The following is a 24971-nucleotide window of genomic DNA, read 5'->3' as shown; positions in this document are numbered from 1 at the left end:
TAACAATATAAAAATAATTTTCTGCCAATTTGAGAAAGGTTCAGGAGGTACAAGTTTCATTCAGAAAACTTCTCCCCTTTCTCGTCTTATTCCAGGATAGGGAAGGTTGAATAAAGAATTAAATTAACTTTGAACTCTGACCAAACAGAATTGACTTTGCCAAGTTTTATTTTTATTACCTTTTGGCATTTTCTTGTATTTTTTTTTCATTCTATACCTTTTTTTTACAATTCACCTCTTTTTTTCTCACTTGAAGGGTACCTTTCTCCCTCTCAGGTTTAGACTTTCTCCCACAAATTGTGTCCCAACGAATTGCGTCAGAATACGCAATAGATATACACACGTGGGTGGAAAATTTCGAATGGAGATTACTGGGAAAGGAAATGTCTCATGGGATAAAATGAGCCTCACGCGACTATAACGAATATTTCATGTAGCTTTAACATATCTCTTTCATATGTTGTCTGCAAAGCAATATTCCTTATGAAAATATACTATTTGTTTTTTTATTATTTTCTACGTGACTATAAAATTCATGCATGTCAGGCCAATGGAAATGACGGAAGAGATTTAAAAATTAATATTTTGGAAAAGAGAAATTATATGAGTAAAAATATAAAATCAAAGCTGCGAAAAATTGCATCATCCGCAGTGTCAGCCGCAGAATATCTGCGTTTAGAATTCGGAATGCATATTTCTGTTCGAGCTTAGTGAGCATTATATAAAATCCCTTTATTTCATTTTTGGCCATATCTGGATGTTTTTATTTCCCAAAAGGTCATTTTATTGCTCAATATTAAAGATAAAGCTATAAAATCTGTCGAGTTTTCGATAATCTCATAATTTTATATTCAGTCATCTTCAGCGAAGTTCTAAGAAAAGGGTGATAAAACTTTCTAAATTTATGGATTACTCGAACTGATTGATGCTATACTCCAAAAGTAACATAACATTAATAGCTTTGATTTAAAAAATTGTTTAAATTTGGAAAGAGCTACGTACTTACATTATTTCGAAAACTGAGAAAGTTCTTGCCCCTGCCTAATTACTTAGGGGGAGGCGGGGCTAGTATGAGCTGTGGGATTACATTGTTATACGATTTTTTCGCATATTTCTGAAGCAAATTGGGTTCTATTTGGATAGACAAAATAATTTGTGAAGCTAAAAAAATATATAATCGAAAGGACCAGGTTCATTTAGAAACAGGCGAAAAAAACATATATTAATGTAGCTCTACCTCCCCCTACGTTTTCCGATTAAAAATCAAATTAAACTGATTTATGTCGCTAAGTACTTTTACATAATCGACTTATCTTTGAGTTGGTTCCCGTCACGACTGTTTGGTGGTTTTAGATCATGGCGAGGACTGGGAAAATCATACGAGACAGGAACCAACATAAAGAAAAATCGATAATGCAGAAGCACATGAGAACAGTAAAGCGCTAAGAAAAACATAATTATTTTTAATTGAAATAGTACCGTTATCAATTACAGAAAAAACTACATGATAGTATATAAATAAAGTTTTTGATAAGAGTCCTAGATTTAAAAAATGCTTGAATTTGTGAATTTGATGATAAAATGTAAAATTTGTAACATTTAAAATTTCGAATAATACGTAATTTCGAAGACTACAGTTTGACAATTCGGACTTTGAATTTTAATTTAATATTTAATAATTCTGTAATATTATAGCAGGGGCCTCTCGACATTTCATTTTTCCATACATTTTTACATAGAGGCACTAAAGACTATTGGCAAGTTTTTTCCTAAAGAGAATTAATTTATCAGTCTGATATATTTCGAAAACGTGCATTAAAAGCTATCTAAAATACATATTTCATAATGTTCGCCGAAATAATTTCGACTTCATGAAATTTTCCTGATCTAAAATGTGTGCCGCAACCACTATGAATAGTTAGGGCCAAAAATTGGCAGAAAAATTGGTGCCAAAAGCATTTTGCATATACTACGAAGTTCCTGTAACTTATGCCCTAGACACATTTACGACTAAAGTCCAGAGACGGCTAAGCTCGTTCATAGCCAAGTCAGTTCCTGACACACTACAAACGAGGCTTAGCATTCACTAGTATCCACAAAACATAACTTTCGTGAGTTTTTATGCTGATATTTCTACTGAAATGCACTAATACTCCTTTGAAAATGAAACTATTTGTAAATTCATGTCTCAGTACACTTGCAGTACTTATTGTTAATTACAATTATTTGTGAGGTGGAAGCTAACTCGCGACTTAAGCCAATTTCCGCGATTCTAGTGAATAATTCTTGTTGTTATACGTGAATTGTGAAGTAAATTTACAAGTAGTTTCATTTTCAAAGGAGTATTATTGCATTTCAGTAGAAATACCTGCAGAAAACCCACGAAAGTTATGTTTTGTGAGTGCCAGTAAACGTTAAGCCTCGTTTGTAGTGTGCCAGGAACTGACTTGGCAATGAACGAGCTTAGTCGTCTCTGGACTTTAGTCGTAAGTATGTCTAGGGCATTATTCGTGAAAAATCTCCAGCATAAAGCCAATTCGTGCCGTTTTCTTCAGTCCCGAAAATATGCATAATTTCAGGACGCTCTATATCTAAAAATCATTTGATTTTGTCAATAGTGGTACCATCTATGAAGCCAGGAAGTCCTTGAGTGATGTCTTCTTCGATATATTATTATAAGCTAATTCGAAAAACTTTCAATACGGAGTTATCACACTAGAAAATTTCACATTAAAGTTAAAATGAAAAGTTGCTCATTAAAACTTCTAGAACCACTCGAAATCGCTGATTTAGTCAGGACACATTGCAAGAATTGCTCAATGTCACGATAGCACACGGGTTGTCAGATGAATGTTTTTCTTTTTGAAGCATTTCAGTCGTTTGAGCGAAAATGTACGATTTTAGTGAAGAAGAGGAAGTTTTCCTCCTGTACACTACTTTTATGTCGTGCAAAAGGACCCGTTAAGCGAGAAGAAGGAGGTTATGGGCGAGAGATTGGCTCCTAACGCGAGCTTCACATGGTGTCGTTGAAATTTTCTGGGGCGATTGTTTTGAACAATAATTTTCTCCGCATGACTTCGGAGGAATTTAAAGAGCTGCTTCAAATCGTAGGGCTTTATTTTTAAAAGAAGACTACGAAAATGAGGGAGCCAATATCACCCAAATCCCGACTGAGGTGTGAGTTCCGGCGATTGGTGACTCAATTTGTCGCAAACGGCCTGAAAACCATCAGATCGGCTGCCTCTATTTTTGTTTTTTTTTCGTTTCCCCTCCTTCCCTAACCTCCCTTACCCAGGTCTTAGGTCATGAGACCTATTTTAACCAGTTCCCGATATACAGTGGTCAAAAACACAACTTCAGACATTTAACAAAAAACATCTAAAATCATATCTTCATAACATTCAACACATTCGATACCTTTTTACAAAACAAAATAAAAGAGACTGGCACAGAAACCTAGCACATTATTTGCTGTACTCTGCCTCTATTTTTGTATTCCCAGCAGTTGTAGTCTCAAATGACGATTTCCTGATGCACAGCCTCAATTAATTCGGTTACCATCTCATTTGACCACGAAATCCTAGAAGTTTATGAAGGAATATAAAATGTAGATCGAACACATTTTTGTTTAGCTTTTTTCTTACTTATCCTGTGCATCGATCTTTTTCAAGGTAAAAGTCCTTTCTCCATCTCGTGTGTGATAAATAGCAGGCATTAGCACTACTTTTTATCGCAATTTAATCACGAATAAATTGGTGAGAAAATTGTGGCGCAGAAATTACCCAAATGACTTCAATAAAGTAGTACCTGTTGAAAATTTAATGAGCAAATTTTGCTCATAAATTTGCTCAATTCTCATTAATTTGCTCATTAATTATCAATTGTATTTATGCCATTTTAATATATTTAAACCAATTTTTGTGACTCGAGTCTACTTTTTTATCACTAAATGAATCGATTTCTAAAAGCTCTTGACGAAAATTTCACATTAGGACACATATCAGCAATAATTTATGTTACGGCGTTATCACACTTGCACATTAAAATTTTAATGTGATTCACATTTATTGTCGCTTGTGAGCGTCCAAATATGTTATTTGTGTCTTTGAGTCACTCAATATTTGGGGTTTTTCTATTTATTGATAAATAAGTGGACTTGGCCTGTAAAAATAAGTTTAAATTTACCTAAAGCATAAATATTTTTCACATTAAAAAATTAAAGAGAAAATCGCATCAATTTTTCGCATTAATGCTACAAATAAATTTATATCAAATTTTGCGGGCCAAGTCTACCTTTTTATCAACAAATAGATCAAATTTTAAATATAAAATGATTCAAACACACAAATTAGACATTTGAACTCTCACCAGCGACAATTAATGTGAATCATATTAAAATTTTAATGTGCATATGTGATAACACAGTAAATTCCTATTAAAATTTTAATGTGAAATTCTCTAGTGTGATACCACGGTATAGCAGAATTCAGCTGAAAATACATATGTTTTCAGCTTAACTGAAAAAACTGTTAGCATTTGGCGTTCGCTGGGTAGCGCCAATAATATCATAATCTCTTCTCTTTAACAGTTTTGCAAGAACAATGATTTAAAAGTGACTAAGAAGCTTAGTTCTTGATCAGTTCCAACGAATTTTGATTTATTTAAAAGGTCTTGAATTTTTTTTGCTGCGAGTTCCCGTTATTATAAACATTTTTAAAGGTTTTTCAAGAGTGTTTTTTAAATTAATAAATACAATAAAGAAACGAATATCGAAGTGGTAAAACGGCTATAAAGGTTTTGAAATCACGAGCAAATTGCTCTTGTTTTACTATTCACCATTCCCTCCATTACCATTCCTTAACATATCTTTAAAATAAATTAATTTGACTTGTCGTAACATATTGATTTTGCACACAGCAAATATTTTTCCCTGTAAATCGATTAGCCCCTTGGAGATTTATGTTCTCCATCCGGTTTCATATGTCTGCCTTTTCAGCTACGTCAATTGGATGCATAGAAGTGAATCCCATAGCGGATTTGGAGAATGTGAGGAGTCTTGTCAATAGACATTGTGAAACAGCCACGGAGGGTGGCATAAAATTATCGTCAGAATGGTGCTTTGTGGATTCGTGTACGGCAGAGAGATTTTTCCGGGTGGATCGAGCACAGGAACATCTTCACTATTTGACGGATATTGCAAATGAAGCACTGTATATTCTTGATCAAGATTGTCCAACAATGCCACAGACTCCGGAGGATGAAACTGCTCTTGCATCACCCAGTTCCCTCCATCCTCACAATACCAGTCCATCCGAATCAAGGTATTTTGGCAGATTGCAAACCTCTGAAGTAGTCTTTTGCGTAATTTTAGTTTTTTTTTTTAATATAATATTTTACCATTTCTGTGTGATTTTGTAGTGAAAAAGATTCACATGAATGCACTCCAGTTACCCCACAAAAGAGATTCTTCAATCGATCTCTGTCAGGACCTGGACCAACAACAAATCTGGAAAATCTTTCACCAACGCTCAATCGCATGACTTATCAATCAGATTCAGACAATGAAGTGATTCGCAATGGAAAGACATTGGATACAAAAACCATCAATTTTAGAAGGTATTTCACTTTGTTCCTTTTTCTGTATTACATCTCCCGTTACCCAAAAGAGATTCTAAAAGAGAAAATTGGAAAATTCTGCACTATTGAGTTTCTATGTGATTGATTCTAGTCTGTGTGATGTACTTTTCAATTTAATAATATATTATTCGTATAAGGAGAAGAAGAAAAAAACAAATAATTTAAATGCATGCAGCTTTCATGACAGATTATTTAGTCTGAATGAGGATCCTTTTGGATTCAGGTACTTTTACTGCATGTCCATTTAATTCAATATCCACGTATTTCCCTCTTTATTTGGAAAATGATACAGCAGGTGCATTCAAAAGTATATTTTCTAAAGATAAAGTTATCCTTTTAGCAACGTTGTAACATTATTGCATTCCGTGTTTGTTGCTTTCCGAATAGAGGCACTCTTTACAAATCCAGATGCTTGTGATTACTAAATCCGACAAATAAATTCATTAGAAATTTGAAGAGCATTTGGCTTTTGCTTAAAAAAATTATTTGCTATTTGTGACTTGGAATAAATAAATAACAAATATATGGGCAAATATATGTATAAATTTATAGATAATACAGGTTTAGCAATAAAATTCAGTGTTCGGTGCTACCCCATTTTCGGTGGTGCCCCAGTTTCCCCTCTTCAGATTTTAAATGATATTAAGTCCGTTTTAGAAATATCATTACACATAGCGTCCTTACAGACATTCGAAGATCGGTTTCGAAAACCAAAGAAAATATATTTTACTTCTCGTTATCCCCGGTGGGTGAAGTGATTCCTATTCCAATTTCGAAGTGGTTTGAGTTTGTTGTATAGGAAACATCGAAGCACCGATACTAATATTTCTGTACCATCATTAAATCTCTTCATAATCACTGAGTTGCTTCATTTACAGCTGAAGTTTAGAAAATTCGTAGATCAATTTCGAAAGCCAAAGAGGCATTTTACTTGTCATTTCATCCGCATGGTGGCCGAGGTAGTGGAAGACCTCATAATTTTGGACTTCGCGAATCTTTGGGACAACCACGGGTTTTTGCGAAATTATTCCCGTACTGTATTTTTTGTTCATAGAATTTTCCTTATTCCCAAGGGGAATTACGCACATCGTAAAACCGTTTTCAGACTAGAGCTTTAAGCCTAGTTTTTGATGGTTTCAAAATCCTAAATAACAACCAATTTAATTTGTTCCTTTGATTCAAATAGATTACTTTCCCTTAATAGTCCATTTCTAAGTCAAAATTTTCCAAAACTTTTCGACTGATCAGGAATTAGAGAAGTTAAGCCTTATGACTAAGCCTTAGGTCTGAAGCCCGTATAAGCATAAATGGTGCTCCAAACGGATGTGAAGTTCTAGGCATCTATCTCTTATGGTTTCTGAGAAAATTGACTATGAAATTCATCGTATAATACTGTGCAATTAAGTTTTCTGTGTTCTTTCAAAAGACTGGTATTTTTGGGTTCTTTGGTGTTTCTTGAGAATATGCCTCACTCAGAGAAACTTATGGTCCATCTAGCAGAGTTTCTGAATTAGCTTAAGATGAAAATCTTTCAGAAATGAGTCGCCTACATAATTTAATGCCTTAACTCTTTCCGGACCACAACATATACAGCGAACGAATTTCAGTAAAACTAACTTTATTGTAAGTCTTAGTGCTCAAATATGATATTTTTGTAGAGAAAGAATTTTTTCCTCCTCTGGGAAATTGGAAAACTCATGGTTACTCTCGTCCCCAAAAGAACGCAAAGGATACAAACTTTAATTTTCCCAAAGTCAATATTATCGATTTTATAAACTATTTGTGCTGTCAAAGGACTCCTGTACCATGTTGATAACTAAAACAAGATGAATTATTGACTAGTATCTTCTGCGATGTCCAGGAAGTGCTAAAAAAGACACCAAGCTCCTGCTTGTCAACAGATTCCTAATAATATTTTACACATAATACTTTAAAACACACTTCTTTCAACACGATGTTATTGTAGTCACATTAAGCTTTCTCAGAAGCCTAAAAGACACTTCCTGGATAATCAGAATTTACTAAAATCAGAAATAACAAGAAAAACTTCCCCGAAAGCAATCTCCCTCGCTGCCAAATGTCAAAATTATCGGCCATATTGGCAAAAATGTCGCTTCCGCTTGGAATTTTCTTACAAGGTTGGTGTCAAAAAGCAAATGGCGGGCATTGGCGGGATAACCTTACATTCGGCCTCTAAATTTTTAGGGACGAGAGTACCCATAAAGTTTGAACAAGTTTTTTTTGAAAATTTAAGAAAAAATTGTTTTTCGAATTCATGTAATTTGTAATTGTTAGTTATCAGTTATCATACTTATTGGTCCCGAGAGGTTTTTCCTTATTCGGGTCTAGAAATATGAAAAAAGTCACGATATCTGCAAGGAAGTAGAAAATCGAAAATTCACGATTTTTGACCAAAAATATCTAAGCTCAGGAGTTAATTAGGATCCTGCAAAAAATATCCTAGATTTGGATATCCTTGTAGTTTGGTAATCATCCAGAAGGATCGGATTTTTATCGATTCTAGATAGTCTAAAAAAATTGTTGTTTCCATGGGTACCCAGAGTCCCAAAGAAGACGAAAGAGTTAAGTTTTCACCATCCATTCTAATTTTTGGCGCCCCTATTTTTTTGGGCGCTCTAAATTTAAATGTCCTAATTTTTAAATACCCCTAATTTTTTGCGTCAGGTTTTTTTTCTTTCTGATTTCTTGGCGCCTTAGGAACACTAATTTTCTAAGTGTTTATTTTTAAAGCGTCTTCATTTATAACGCTTTAATCTTTTAGGTCCTTAACTCTTTCGTCTCTTTTGGGACTGTAGTACCCAAAGAAGCATATGCATATTCTATGAAAAACAATGTTTTTTAATTATTCAGAACTGATAAAAATACGATTCTTATGGATGATTACAAAGTATAAGGATGTCCAAATGTAAGATATTTTTTGGAGGACCTCAAATAATTCCTGAGCTTAGATATTTTTGATTAAAAATTGTGAAATTGGCTTGCAGCATATGCTGCGGTCCGGAAAGAGTTAAATTGTTTTAGTTGCCATACGGCGCATTTTTACAGCGCCCGGGGCGATCGCCCCCTTCGCCCCCGCTATGGTATGCCTATGCTTTCGGCATCGGAAGTTCGTAAAACCACCGCTACGGGCGCTATTACTAAAGACCAAATTTTTCAATTTTCTAAGTTAAATAACTCGATAACTCCACCGTGCATCGGGCTCAAATTTTAATATGCTATAGCCGCATATTATACCTATCAAACAAAAAAAAACATATGGCGATCGATAACCCCTGACCTAAAGTATAAGAAGTCAGAGTTCGAAAATTGACTGGCCTCTATCTTCGGTTCTAAACGATTACGAAAATTTCGAATTAAAAATTCTTTTCCTCCCTACTTTAAATCGAGTATTAAGAACATTCCTAAAATATGAAGGAAGTTATATAAGGAATATAGAGAGATTTCTCTCTATCAGAAAATTTAAATATTTATAACAAAAATATTGTTGCAACAAACTCTCTTGATGGTACAATCTCCAATCCTTTCGATTAATTCTGTTTTCTGTAGAAATTACTTCTTGAGCATCTTTCGTGAGGAGAACGCAAAAGTTCATAAACATTGCTGTTTGAAGTATTATTTCATCGTCAGCTGCATAGTAGGACTTTGTGTAGAGCTATTTTATTTAAAAACTTTGCAATAATATCACTTGTAGAGAAATGAATATCATCTCTTTGTCCATTTGCAATATATTCTCCCAGAAATGGAAGAACTTTTTATAGTAATAGTCACCCATTATACATATTTATATTTTATGATGTACAAAATGTTTATGTAAATTTGAAACAAAGTTTGAGGATGCAATTGGTAGACTAGGAATTATATTGTTGTAGAAAGTCATATTTGTTTAACAACTGTATCAAACTAATAAGTTCTCTATTTCCTCAAAATAGTTAAATTTATTCAAATGCAGAATTTGTCTATTTAGAAATATATTGAGAGAATTTCTATTGTTGTTTACAGCAATCTACTGGAAAAGACAACGGATGTTATAATAAAAGCTGCAAAATCTGGTGATTTATTACTGGTAAAGTGAAATTCTAAATGGAAAAGTTATCTCTCTGTCCATAAATTTTAACTATAAACTTGTTTGTTTTTTGGTAAACCACAATGCCCTTTTCATTCTTACAGCTTAAAGAGCTTCATACACAAGGTTATTCGCTGTTGTCCATAGATTCAACAGGACAAACAGCCCTACACTATGGTGCTCAGTATGGACACAAAGATATCGTGAGATTTCTCATATCCTACGCTCCCAACTCTATCATAAATATGCTGGACAATGAAAAGTAAGTATAGTTTAGTGGTGTTGATGGAGATTTTGTACACAAAAATTTATAATATTGTTGTGAGAAAAGGAGATGGGAAAGTGTTCCAGCATTGTGGAATGCTCAAACTAACGAGATACAGCACTCTGTGAATTTTCCTTTGCTATACTGTTTTTAGATGCATATGCACATGGCTTTATTACAGTTTTAACTTGACTCCGAAATCATCAGGAGAATGTCTCTAATTTGAATAGGGGTGCAATGTAAATTGAACTTTCAAGAAAAGTTTACTTACTGGTTTATTACTGAATTAAAATGGAATTTGAATGATGATAGTCATGGAAACATTAAGCTTTTACGACTAAATTGGCTGGGAAATAAAATTTCTAGAATATGTATTTTGATAAAGACGAATTGCAATAAACCGAAGAATCCTCTCATTCAGTAATAACCTTCCCGATTTTGAAGATCTCTCTGGTTGAAGTTTTTCCTTTACTTATAAGGACTTACCTAAAAAGTCATTGAAAGTTCGAACATTTAAACTGACGAGTTACCGTCGTTGCGGCTGACTTTGCACTTTTTAATAAATACTAAAACATCAACAATTTCTGATAATAAACGACAATGAAGATCTTCAGATCCATTGCCGCTCTGAATATGGATAGGGAAGTGAGCGTATATCCATATTCAGAACGGCAATGTCAGATCTAAGGGTAAGATGCACGAGATCTACAAGATGACGTGGTCGCCATCTTGATTTGACGTTTCTGTCCGCCATTTTGAATAACTGTCAAAACTTAAAACTTGTCCTATTGACCTGAAATTTTAGTATGTTATAGCTCATGTAAATACCTTTTCAAAATGTATCTTTGTTCTGACTCAGGTCGAATAATTACTTCAATACAGAGGCTCAAAGTTTAAAATTTTGTAATATTCATATTTTGGTGATCTTCATTTTCTAATCCTGAATTTTGAAACCTAAACGAAATGCCTCAGTAACCATTAAAAATGGTTAAGGCTTTTATTTTATATATTTATTTACCCTTATATTATTAAAAAATAAATAAACAAAAAATACATTCTTTCCGTACAGAAGTTGATCTTGAAAAATTCGAAAATCTATTTGAAGATCCAAAAAAGAGACTTTCTTACTTCTTAATACTTTCGCAATGTGGCGGAAGTTTACATCCTGTTCGAATTTCTAAGTGCTCAACTGTCAAAATGTGTCGGTCTTCGCATTGTTGTGAGGAAAAGTACAGAACAACGACCCTTACTGTTCTTGCCCCAGTATTTAATCACGCCATAATCACTGAGTAACCCTTTTTCCAGCTATCTAGTGTGATATTTGATAAATTTTCCTCATCTTGTTCGAAAATTTAGTATGAAAATTCGAAATTGAATTTGAATTCTTCGAACTTCAACGACTTTTTGTGCAAATACAGTTCCATTTACCTTTCATCCAAGACACTATTGGAGAATCAAAATGTGCTTGTGATCGGGCTCATAGCTCTTTTCAGTAACATTTTGAAGAGACAAAGCCACTCCAAAGCCAAGCCAAACCTATTCGAAAATCTACCGGAAGCCTAAAGTGCAAGTTCACGTACTCGCCGCTTTAGCGCTTTTTGTTCTGCATAATTACGAATTTCGGTATTTTTGACACTTCAATCGTCAATAATGTCAGCAACAGTGTGTAAATGGTTGCTGCAAAAAGTTGAATTGTGTAGTTTTGTGGCATTTCAGGATGAAAGAACGTTTTAATGATTTTAATTACAATTTCATTGAAAGAAATGTCTTTTCATGAACTTACTCAATTATATGAAACGTCAGTTTAAACGGTTTAAACATTGGAACTTACAACAGGTTTTTGGGTTTACGTAGGTTCTGTCTGATATACCTTCGAATCGGTAGAGAAAAAAACTCAACCGGAGGCCAAACGGTTAGAGATAGAGACTTGAGACCTTCGGGGGACCTCCCCATAAGCCGACCCAAGGATCGTTAACATGCCCCTCATTTCTCCCCCAGCCCTCCCCCTATCCCCTCCAAAACTATGTTTTTTTGGGATTGCTCGAAAACGCGTCGTGCGATTTTTTTCATTTTTGGATATGTTTTAGAGATTGCCCAGGCGAACATTTCGTCCATATACGAAAATACCGTTTAATCATTTCTAATAACGGTTTTTCAAGGTCAAAAGTTAAAAAGACACTGGAAAGCCCATTTATCAAGCAAATGGGGTCACGTTTGGGGTCGTTGGAAAGGTCTTGGAATTTACTATAAAACTGAACCGATTCCAATCGGTTTTGAATCGGTAATGAACCGGTTCATAACCGATAAATAATTTTTATCTGGAAATCAATCCTATTAGTTTTAAAACTTAGTTTGGGGGATCTTTTGAGAGATTTTTGAATCGGTTCAAATCGGTTGAGAACCGGTAAACGGTAAATGATGCGAAAGTACTTTTGCGGTATAGCATCTAAGTCACGAGTTCGAGCATTTCGCAAAGCCTGGGACGCTTTGCCGCGCCTTTTACGTATTTATTTCAATCAGGGGCCCATCAAGCCTAATAAAAAATGAAGCTATTTTTCACTTTTCCTTGTAAAAATTTTACAGCTATTACCCCGCGACTTAAACAAATTTGCTCGTAGTTCTTGTAATATTTCGGCGAACATTATAAAATATGTATTTTTAGATATCTTTTAATGGACGATTTTGAAATATATCAGACTGATAGGTCTTTAGGAAAAAAGTTGCCAATAGTCTTCAGTGCCTCTATGTAAAAATGTATGGAAAAAATGAAACGTCAAGAGGCCCCTGTTTCAATGGAATAATTCAGTAATTAAAAAAAAAAGAAGATATTTACATTACCTTCGCAATACTTTAAAATCTCACAATAAGCTCTCTGCATTTCTGTTGAAAACGGGACAAATGTGAACTTTAAGAAATTTTCTTGGTTTTCCATAGAGGACAAACAGCTCTTCATGTGGCTGCAGCTCATAAAAGGAGGAGTATCTGCTACATGTTGGTGGCAGCAGGTGCAAATCTCGACATTCAAGATAATGAGGGGAGAACACCCAAGATGCTGGCCATTCTCGCTGATGATCACAATTTAGCGACATATCTTGAAAGTGAGTACCACTAAAGACATTCTATCTTGTCCTTGCTACAAAATGGTAATGGTTTTCTTTACCTTGATGTATTTTTCTCCTGCAAATTTGATAGATCAGGAAAAGTTTCAATTGATGAGTAGTGGAAGCAGTTCTTGAGAAATTCACACAAAATATCTCCAAAGCAACTTTTTAGTTATTGACATGGTTAATTGGATGAGAAAATTATTTGCAACATCGCCAGAGTTTTATTTTAATTTGATTATTTTTTATTGTACATAGGACGGAATTTTATTTTAGCCAAATTTGTTTATTTTCATGAAATTTTACTTTGCGATGATTGAAATTGAGGAAAATAACTACTTAATCTTTTTAAAGTCAAAATTAAATTATAAAAAAAAACTTTTCCAGTGCTAAATTGTAAATTAGAGCAAAATTGAGATAAAAAAAAGAAAATATAATAATTACTCACATATCATGGTGAATAGGATGAAAAAAAAAACAAGATAAAACATTCCTTGAAGTTCTCAAAGTGATATTATACTTAGAACAAAATTTTAAAAAAAATTTTGTGAATACAAAATAAATTAGAAAAAAGGTGAACGAATCCCTTTTTAATTTTTTTGACGGTCCTTTTTTCTTAATTTTCTATAATGCTCAACTTTTTTTCAATAATTAAAAGTAATTTTGAAGTTTATCAAAAAAACATTATTCGGAATTTCTCTATCTGTAGATAAAACTTTAAAAACAATTGAAAAAGAAAACATTCTCGATATCGCAATTTCTTATTTTTTAGTGAAAAAAAATGGAGTTTTTGGGCGTAGAAAGCATTAATGGAAAAAAATATTGATATTTTTCTACGACCTTTATGACATTGAAAAAAAAAAAACAAAACAAAAATATTAAAAGTGCGTCATAAAAGAAAACAATTAATAAAAAAAATCTAGGTGAATAAATTAAATATTAAGTGAGAAAAAATGTCAATTACTTAACAAAATGTTAAAATATTTTAAGTTTTTAAGGTTTTTCTTTGCAAAAAAAAAGGAAAATCTTAATGAAAATTTTAGGATTAGGGGTATATTTATTATTATTTTTTTCTTTAAAGAATAGCACATCTCTGAGTGGAATAGATTACCCATTCTGCAAAAGAGAATATGCCTCTTTTGAAAAAAATAAAAAAAGTAAAAGAACGTAGTGATGATTTAACAAAATATATTAATGCAAAAGATTATGGTATTGTAAATTAATGAAAAAAAAAGTATACATAAATTTAGATCATACTTAAGACTACTTTACAAATTATTTATTGACGTATTTAGTGAGAAAGAAAATATGGGTATAATCTTCTTTATTTAAAGAATAAACTTTAAAAAATGATAAATCACTAAATGATATAAAGCTCTAGTGCCCCTGAGCTTTATATCATGGAAAATCCTACTGCAAAAGCCCTTTTAGTGTGTGATTAACTTAATGAAAAAGAAAACTATCTTGATATCAAGTGCTCGCAATAACGACCAACTCTCTATCAGTTCGTAGAGTAGAAAAATATTTAAAACTTGTAAAAAAATAGATTACTAATTAGTCACCTTTTCCGATGAGAAGAAAAATATAATTAAAAAAATAAATAAAAGACTATTTGTCTCGATAAATTCTCTCTTCAAAAAAAATAGATAAATAAATAAAATTCCATCGAGACAAATAATTTTTTGCATAATATTTTTCAGAAAAAAAAGAATGAGACATTAAACGAACCTCTAATATTGTTTTATTGTCCATAAATAATAAATGAGACAAGAAAAAAATGCTACTCATAAAAGGAAAAATTCAAAAAAATATTCTGTATTTTTTATATTTAATAATATAGTGATAAACGATAAAACTGAAGAGAAATGAGAGAATAGTGTTGTACATTTAGCAAATGACAATCCCTTTGGTAAGAGTTTTTATTAAATAATAAAATTAATTTATTTCAATTTTATGAAGAAAAAAAAAGAAACGTAAAAGTAATTTTCTTCGAGAAAAAATTTCTCAAAGAAAAATTGTGTTTGAAAAAAAACAATGCTTCAGGTAAATTGAATTCTTAATAGAAAAAAAAATAAGAAGAGAAAATGAAAAGAATCTCCTTCGAGAATGTTGAAAAACTGTTCAGACAATTTAAAAAGAAAAAAACTATTATGAAATAAACAATATCCTAGAGACAATCACACACAATATCAGGTACACGTAGAGAAATCAGCCTGAAAGAATATCAAGTGAGAAAAAAAGAAGAAATAATATGAAATTTCAGATTGATCGTCTTTTGATTTGCAAAACTAACCCCCAAAGATTTAAATTTTTAAATAAATTTGCAGTATTAGAAGCAAAATATGAAAATAATTAAATTTCCTTGCAGAATGAAAAATATAAAAAATTCTTATAAAAGATATTTAAGTAGAGAAGGAAAATGCGCAGAATGCTCTAAATAGCTCTTCATTCAAAATTCAACTACCGGAATATTACCAATTTGCAATCAGCTTTCAGACTAGTTCGGCTTCATTGAAAATTTCAATGTCTTTTAAATATCAGAGCGATTTGATATTTTACTTTAAATATCCGTTTTAAAGTTTTCAATGACAGTGCATAGACAGCTGTCATTTCTAGATGAAACGTCAAAACTTAATTTAAAAAAAAGCCCTTCAAAAGCAATTTGCAGAATTTTAGTGGAATTCTGTAAAGTATAGCTACTCATCTCCGGACTATATGCAGATAAGTCTTGGTATATCGGTTCGATTTAGCAAAAAAGTCTGGAACAAATTTCCTACATTCGCCATATTGAAAATGTAACAGCTACTTTGTTTTCTTTTGTGCGTTCTGACCTCGTCTAGAGTGGAATTACCACTTCTCGCCAGGGTCCCACTTTTCATCATTTAAATTTAAACGCTATTTTTCATTATTTATGAAATAAATGAACTGCAAAGTTATTTTTCCACTGCTGATAGGGTGAAGTAAGTACTTTTGGCCACTTTAAGGTTTCATGTGCTTGTAATTTTTATAATCTTTATTTAAATAATATGAAAATTTTGTACAAGGATACCTTAAAGCCGTTTCTTCCTAATAATCCAAGAGAATTCCCAATTTTTTTTTAGATATTTTAGTTAAAAATGCATTTTATGCAACTACACTGAGAAAAAAAGAGGCTACGATTAACTTTTTTCCGTCATAACTTTAACACTTTTCGCGTCTAAAAATATATCAACATTTTTAATGTTAATTTTACACCTTTTGAGGGTAAAATCAACATTAAAAAAGGATAACTTTAACCCATAATACACATAAAAAGGGTAATATTTACACCGATTTCGAATCAATACTGCAGGGTAAAATTAACATTTCCGGAATGTTATTTTAACTTTTCCGGATTTCTCTCACTGTAATAACTTTTGTTTAGTAAACATATTTTTGACATTTGAATTTTCAATGAGAGTGAGTGAGATCTAGATCTAGTCATCTCGCTCTCTCTCTCAAGAGAAATTTTGAAAACATGCTTACAAACAAAAGTTATTGTGCGTTGGGCATAATTTACAGCAAATAATTAACAAAAAAGAAAACTTGTATGATTTTCTGATTTCTTCGATCACAAATATTTATTTTATGAAATAAATACTCGACAGAAATAATTTCCAGGCTTATGCCTAGAGTAAAGTAACTTTTGTTTGTAAACATGTTTTTAAAATTTTCTGCAAGAGCGAGCGAAATGACTAAATCTAGGTCTCATTTACCCTCATTAAAATATCAAAAACATGTTTACTGTAAAACATTATATTTCAGCATAATGAATTTAGATATTCTGCGCATAATTATGAAACTTTTTAAATATTTGGGGGCTAACTTTGCATAATGTTATGAATACGAAACATTAATAATGAGAGTTCAGGAAAGAAATAAAATCTTTTTTTTTTTACCAAATTACTCAAAATTCTTCCTCGCACTTCCTTAAAAAAGAAACAAGTTACTCAAAAATTTATATTTTGAAATAAATGATATAAATAAATCTCGTGTAATATAAAAAAAAGAAAAAAATCAAATTACACTACTTAAAAGAGATTTGTGAATATACTAAAGATATGCTAAAGTAAAAGAAAGATATTTAAGTAGTTTTTATGAAAAAAAAAGATATCTCTGAAAATATGGAGCAAGGATTTACTGGGTCCAAGAACATTATTGTACATTTTGATGAAGAAAAAAAGGAATTCTCAAAAAAAATATCGTGATGCAATGAACAGAGAAAAGAATACTATATAAACAGGAATTAAGAACTAACTAAGAATTTTATGAATTTTCAATTCAATTAGCTTCCCTTTCTATTTCAAATAACTTTTTTTTTTCAAACCTTTTCTAGAACTCTACAATAACGAATTTTACACCAATTTTTCGTAGTATTTCTCTAAAATCATTGGACGCTATTACAAAAAAAATTAATAAGGAATATAACTAACGAAAAAGACAACGGGTTTTCTTAAGTGAAAATGTAATAAATATTGCAACATTAAAAAATTGTGATGATGAGAAATGTGAAGAAAGTAAAAGAAAAAAAACTGCTAAAGATAACCATTTAAATTCTATGTGTATTTTGTGCCTAAAATCAACACCAATCCCACGTTTTTCGGATTGTTAAGTTCTTGTAATATTTAAGAGCCCCCTCGTTTCCAACTTATATCCCATTGCCACTGTCACTTTTTAACTATAATTGGGAAGAGACAAAGGAATATTGTATGATATATGAAATCCTGTATATAGTAATATGGTAAAATTGCATTATTGAAAAATTATATTTGAAACTAAATCTTATGATGACCTTAGCTGTTTTTTGAAAAATAGTTGAAGAAGTTTAAAAAAAATAGATGACAAAAAACAGTTTTCATTGTAAAAAGAGCATCATACCTAAATCTCATTTTTCAGTTAAATAATTCATACTCTTTTTAAATTGTGGTGTTTTAGAAAATTTCAAAATTTACACGATATTTTATTTCGATAGAATGCTTGATTTTTTTTTAAGATAATGCCTACTCAAGAATATTACTTCTTGGCCAAACCTACATTTCAAAGCATTTTGAGCAATAAAAAATGGAATTTGCATGGAGTTAGTTATTAGACTTTCTTAAAAGAAATTGTCTATTTACGATTTTAGGCCACGCCCCTTAACGATTCATGATCAAATGATACTGGGAGAAGAGTAAGTGCTACCAGCAACACTAAATCAGTCTTGTCGCAACCCAAAAGTCAACACTCATTTCAACTAAACCTCGATAAAGCCCCAAACAAATTCAGGTTAATCTTCTAGAAAATTTAGTCTGTAAAATTTGTCGGTAAGGGATCAGGTAAAGGAAATTTCTATAAAAGGCCTATAATATGTGATCCTAAAGCCCACCAAAATAAACACAGGGATGGACTTTAGGTGTTTTTGGGTGCTTTTCGAAATGCCAATTGAATGAAAAAACATGGAGAGTAATGGCACGCAATGTCGCAAAATCTTAATATGCGTTAAGATTAGAGTAATGGGAAGGTCAGAGGGGTCAGAGTGCATCTTTCTGTACGAAAAATCCATTGATATTGCACTTAAGAAGTCTTTCAGCAATCAAAGTGTGGAGATTTAAGAGAAATATACGCTGTAAACGCTAATCCTTGATCCAAAATCATCAGTGTATGATAGTTTTGGCTGATCCTTTACTGCTAAATTTTACACGCTACGTATTCCAGAGGATCAGCCTGAGCCTTTTTTTTTTTTGGGAATTATGGGATTTTTTGGGAACCACGCTCTCATGACTTGATCTAACCCTCATTGAGGCTATTCATGAGCCTGAACGAGTGTAACAAATGTAGCAATGTACACGGTAAAAAAAATTCGGCACGTATTTGTTCCAAAAATTACCTCGTCCACGGACATCGAAAATTTTCGGAACAAATATGTTACATATGTAGGAATAATATTGTTATAAAAAATATGTTCCAATTTGTTCCTGACAGTGGGAACAAAACAGCCGAGTGCAACAAATTCTGTTCCAAATTTCGGGAACAAATTTGTATAAAACGAAATCAACTCAAATTTGTAGACATTCCACTGTATCAAAACGGTTCCAAAAGAAAACTCTAACAAAATTGTAACTGTATTTTGTAACGAAACTGTAAAGAAAACTTTTTGGAACAAACAAATATCTTCTCTAGTTACAAATTGATTCTAAAAAATTTGTTCCAAGGAAAACTTGTTCCAATATTTTGGTCAGTGTCCAAAAGTTTTTACCGTGTAGACGGTTTCCTTCTAAAATTTTTTGACGAAAATTGCTCCTAAATTTGTAGATGCCTTAAGGCTTATCCATTTAGTTTAAGTTCTTTAATTCCTTACCAGCTATTATTTTTGATGAAATTATAATGTAGATTAATAGCATTGAACATTAGGGATAAGTGAAATTCATTAGATATCTGAAAGTCAACAAAATTTCTTTATATATTTATATTCCTTCAGGAACTGGGATAAATTTTCAATTATTTATTTCAGTTATTTATTTTATTTTAGTCAGATAGAAAACCAAACAGCCTTATTGGCTAGGTTTTTCAAACCTCTCTCTGTGAGCATACCCATCTTCCCATATAAGTGACCTACGTGCATATGTACGGTCCCGAAATATACAACCAATGAAGGGATTTTCCATCGTTTTCATCCCGGAGGTTGGAATCGACACTAAGACGGCGATGGCCGCATGGGGGGTGGGAAAAACAGAGATGATAATAAAATTCAATTCAATTCAATTTGAAGCCGGTTTTACGTAGGGGAGACTGGGGTAAAAAGTCACAAAACGGATATTTTATTTTTTTACAAGCTACTCGAGCGCTTCAGAAATTTCTAATTAGCACAGTTTTATAGGAAATTTACCGCTCTACAACTTTGTGGAAGTAATTTTTCCTCTATTTTGTAAGGAAATACGTTTAGTGAGCCGATTTCTAAAAGGTGATTTTGTGACCATTCTCAAAAATGCTGGGGCAAATAGTATCAGGCATGGGGTAAAATTATCACATTTTGATACCCTTTATTACGGGCTCCTATAACATTAAAAAATGCCTAGATGACATATTTTCATAGGATGTTTATTTCTCTACACCTTTGTGCAACAGAGTTTTTCCTATCTGAACGAGAAAAGCATTTTTAAAGTTATTTTCCAAAGGCTTTTTTTGGCAAGAAAATTCTATTTAACCATTCTGAAAAGGCGAAAATGGCGAATTGGGCGAGATGCATTTGACGAAATCTGCCGAAGAGTTGCCGAGTAAACGTCACTTAAGTGCAAAATAAAAACAAATTAAAGGAAGAAGTGCTAGTGCAAAATAGAGTTTTTTTCATAGTATATGCCACTCAATTTAACTATGTGTGCCCATTCAGTAGTGCTATATAATATAGTTGATGCCTATAAACGGAGGAATGCAGATTCTCAACGTGTCATCGCAATCTTTTTAGGTTCCATGGGGTATCCGGGGTGTTCAATTGCTTCTGTGTCTCACAAAAAAATGAGCACGATGATCAAGTGGAGAACCAGGCAAAACTTCTCAATCGGGGAGTAATTCAGAGAACATCGATGGTTGTTGGGCTAAGGGGAATGAGGTAACGAATCACAGTTCTGTGATTCATGAGTATTATTCCAATAAAACTGCAAATTGTTTGACCCATGCAAAATAAACAACAAGCGGCGACACATGGCATTGAATGACGTTTCTTTTCGCCGTGAGACATCAGGAATTGCTTCGGTTTTTGTTACTTCTGCCCCATACCTTTTGATACTTTTTACCCCAAGTGGTCATTTTTAAGAAAAAGATTTCTGGAGAGAAGAATATTTGGAAAAAGCTAAAACGGATAGTGGATTCGTACTCAGGGAATCCAAATCATTTAGGAAATATTCGCCAGTGCATCAATTTTGGAAATTAAGTAGGTAAAAATTGATATCTCTTGGAATAAAAATATTTCAAAAACAGGCCTAAAAATTTCAATATTTTTTATTTTCTAAATCTCCTGTTCGAATTCTAAGAAACTTACGACATTGAAAAAGGTTCATGGAAGCTATCTAAGGAAAAAATTTGAAGCCGCTATCTCTTTTATCTTGGAAGATATTGAATTATGAAATTTTCGACTTGTGACTTTTTACCCCAGTCTCCCCTATTCATTGGGAACCCTTTAGACTTACTCAAAGTCAAAGTAGCATGAAACAGGATTTGCGAAGTACTCAAATTCATGGCTTAGAGACTATTATACCTTAAGAATATTTTCGCACAATTTACCGTTTACCGATTTTCAACCGATTTGACCCAATTCATAAATCACTGAAAACATCGCCCAAAATAGCTTTTTCAGACAAAAATTATTTACCGATTATGAACCGGTTCAAACCGATTCGATTATTACCGGTTAAAACCCGATTAGAACCGGTTCGGCTTGTCAGAAATTCAGCCCAACAAGGCCAAACATGATACCATTAGGTTGAGAAATACACGATCTAGTGTCTTTTAAACTTTGACCTTGAAAAATGGTTATAGGAGTGATCCTACAGGGTTTTCATATATGAAACAAATGTAATCTACATTTCGTACAAAACGTAATCTACATTTCTTCCATATATGAAAATCCTGTAGGATCACTCCTATAACCGTTTTTCAAGGTCAAAGGTTAAAAGACACTAGATCGTGTATTTCTCAACCTAATGGTATCATGTTTGGCCTTGTTGGGCTGAATTTCTGACAAGTCGAACCGGTTCTAATCGGGTTTTAACCGGTAATGAACCGATTCATAAGAAGCCGGTTGTCTCAGCAACTGTGCTAACTGCATCTGCTTTGTGTCTGCATTCGTTGCAAACGCCGCCCAGCAATGCGTTACTTACAACGAATGCTGACACAAAGCAAATGCAGTTGGCACAGTTGCTGAGATAACCGACGATATCTAAAAATGAAAAAAAAAAAACATGATTTCGGTGAGCTAGGGGAGGGTGGGGGGTTGAGAGGCATGTTAATGGTCCCAGGGTCGACTTATGGGGGGCCTCTCGAAGGTTTCAAGTCTCTATCACTAACCGTTTAGCCTCTAGGTGTGGTAAGATCCAGACAGACAAACGAACATACACAAAAACGGACAAACAGATGTTCAAAACTTCAGATTTCCAAAATTAAAAAAAAAATACGACCCCTTGTGGGTAAGGAGTCAAAATAAGAATACTTTATGAAGGAAAAAACACAAATGAGCAATAAAAAATCAAATTTAGTCATTAAAATCGGTGGTTAATTAGTTTGAAAGGGGCGTGGTCTATTTTTCTGAGGGTTGAACTTCCGGGAATAATTTAATAATGGGAATTATGTGGATAAATTCTTCGAATGACGTTATAATATTTTAGTGAAAAACATTGTTAATACGCAACGTTTTCATCTTAGATCAGCCAGAACTCCTAAAAAGGCGTGGCTTAAAATTTTTTTATGGGTGAGGCTTACATAGAAAATCAATACAACAAACTCCATGAAAATTATTTAATTTGAAAATTAATCTAAAAATGTGAAAATGGTATTTCTGGCATTATTTTCAATTGTTCATATTTTTAACACTGCATTAGTATAACTTATCTGAAATATTTATTAACTTTTAGAATTCTGGATACATCGAAGGAAAAAGCTATAGAATTTTTAAATTTTCATAAAATACTTCAGCAGATCATTTCATTTATTCTTTTTAATATTTTCTGCAATGCATAATTTATTTGCTAAAGTAGGAGTAGAAAATAAAAGAATTAGAAAAAGATGAAACTCTAGTCGCCACCACTTAAATAATTATAAATTGATGAAAAAAAAAAACAAATATAGAAAGTATTTTAAAAACAAAACAGATCACAACTACACATATATTAAATTATGAAAATACAATTAAATTAAATTTATCAATTAGATTGATTCTTAAGAAATTCATATTTCGATCAAGGAATTAACACTGCAAGCACGAGGAATTTATTCAATACAAAAAAAAAGATGAAACAAATCTATATCATATAAGTTTAAAAAACAATTATCGAAAATTATATCGGAATCTCTTTACAAAAAAAAAAGAAAGCAAGAAAGAAAATAAGATCATTCCTTAAGAGAGTGAAAAGTTTGAGTGATATTTTAGTGAAATCTAAAAATGGCCCAATGTATGATTCACTATGATGAACAGAGAAAGCAAAAGGTACTGAAAGGGACATGAAAATGTAATTTCTTGAATGAAAAGATCACTCTCATTTTCTCTTATAAGCAAATAATACTACAAAAAAGAAAAACCTTTTCAGTTTGCACTCTAAAAAAAACTCATTTCTCATTAGTCATCTCATGTGAGAGAAAGAAAAGTATATTATTAAATAAATTATATATTCTGATTCTCATATTAAATGTTTCAATTACTTCCTTGACCACTTGTTGCTCCTCTTGGCAGCCTCTTCGCCGAATTTTCAGCGACGCGACGTCGGACACGACATTACAATGTATGCAGTTCACATAGAACACATTTTTGTGGCTCTTGGTGTGGTAAGTTAAAGTTTATTGAAAAATTGGAAATTTATTGAAAGTTTATTTGAAGTTTTCAGCGTTTTTTTTTTCTTAAGTCTAAAGGCGAAAAATAATATTTAACACGTAAGTATTAGACAAATTTTGAACTAGTCAAAAAGTCTGAACGAATACCGAGACCTAAAAAAAAAGCACATTATTTAGCTTGATCGTGCTAAATGCAAGGCACTAGAATAGAGAACGTTAAAGTTTCTGGTACATTTTTGAATAACTAAATTACTGAGCACTAGTTCAGTTTGAGCATAATAATTAGCTAAATTTTTAAATTTTTATCTAAATTAAAGATATTTCGTTTTTATATCTAGAGGAGACTGCGACAAAACTTGTCAAAACGTATATTTAATTCTTTCACGAGCTCTGAGGAAACTTAAAAGTTTTATAATGACCATATTCTTATAGCAAATTTGCTGCTCTACAACATTGCAGAAGACTATTTTCCTCTATCTCGAAAGAAATGTGATTTTCGAATCATTTTCTAAAAGTCGATTTTGTGGAGATTCTCAAATTTTCTGGGGCAAATTTTGTCAGTCTTCGGATATTTCGTGACATTTTACTCTCGAAAACGTTAAAAATATCAAATAGATGAATTTTTATAGGAAATTTATTCCTCTACAACTTTGTCGAAGATAATTTTTCTCTTATCTTAACGAGAAATGCTCTTAAATTGAGCTAATCGGTATTGATATTTTCTATAAGCCAAATGTTCCAAAAATAGGGCTCAAAATTTCATTATTTTTTTATTTTACATAATCCTTCCTTGAATTTCTTGAAACTTTCTAAGTTTAAAGGCGTCTACACATTGGGAGCAATTTTCGTCAAAAATTCCGTTTTTGACAGAAATTTGACGTTTCCCCTTACAACGCTGCAGGAAATTTCCTTCAAAAAAGCTATTTTTGACAAAAATTTCTCCCAATGTGTAGAGGCCATAAGAAGGTTCATGAACAAATTTCAAGCCTCAGTCTATTTTATTTTAGAAAATAGAGAATATTGAAATTTTCGTTTTGACAAATTTTGCCCCAGTCTCGTCTACTTTACAAAATTATTATAAAATTATCAAATTACGGAATACGCAAAAAATCACTAAATAGGGGGAGATGGGGCTACTTTGAGCTGTGGGGCTACATTGATTAATAAATCTATTTGATCTTATAAATCTAAATGATATAGTCCTTACAAAATAATTGTAAGGATTATATTCCTTTAGAAATATACGAAAAATCGTATACAGTAAAACCCCGCTATAGGCCATCGCTCTATAGTCCACAATTTATCGACCGTTGAATTCAAAACACTAATTTTAAGTTAGGTTATGTTTCTT

The 24971-nt window shown here is 32.3% G+C and overlaps 1 protein-coding gene across 7 annotated transcripts in view; it reads left to right on the top strand.

Moving 5' to 3' along the window:
* The window catches only part of LOC129808115 (eye-specific diacylglycerol kinase), a 221359-nt gene that overhangs the window by 164193 nt on the left and 32195 nt on the right, over positions 1-24971 (top strand). For 6 of the 7 annotated variants that reach the window (XM_055857837.1, XM_055857839.1, XM_055857841.1 and 3 more), the window contains 6 exons: positions 4997-5321; positions 5419-5616; positions 5813-5860; positions 9658-9721; positions 9826-9983; positions 12921-13084. In XM_055857837.1, coding sequence (XP_055713812.1) covers positions 4997-5321; positions 5419-5616; positions 5813-5860; positions 9658-9721; positions 9826-9983; positions 12921-13084 — 957 coding nt within the window. The remainder of the gene's footprint in view (positions 1-4996; positions 5322-5418; positions 5617-5812; positions 5861-9657; positions 9722-9825; positions 9984-12920; positions 13085-24971) is intronic. The other variant, XM_055857836.1, reaches the window with a different exon arrangement.

The sequence above is a fragment of the Phlebotomus papatasi genome, chromosome 3, assembly GCF_024763615.1.
Source record: "Phlebotomus papatasi isolate M1 chromosome 3, Ppap_2.1, whole genome shotgun sequence".
NCBI lineage: Eukaryota > Metazoa > Arthropoda > Insecta > Diptera > Psychodidae > Phlebotomus > Phlebotomus papatasi.
The sequence above is the reverse complement of the archived record's forward strand: the minus strand, read 5'-3'. Positions and strand labels throughout refer to the sequence as shown.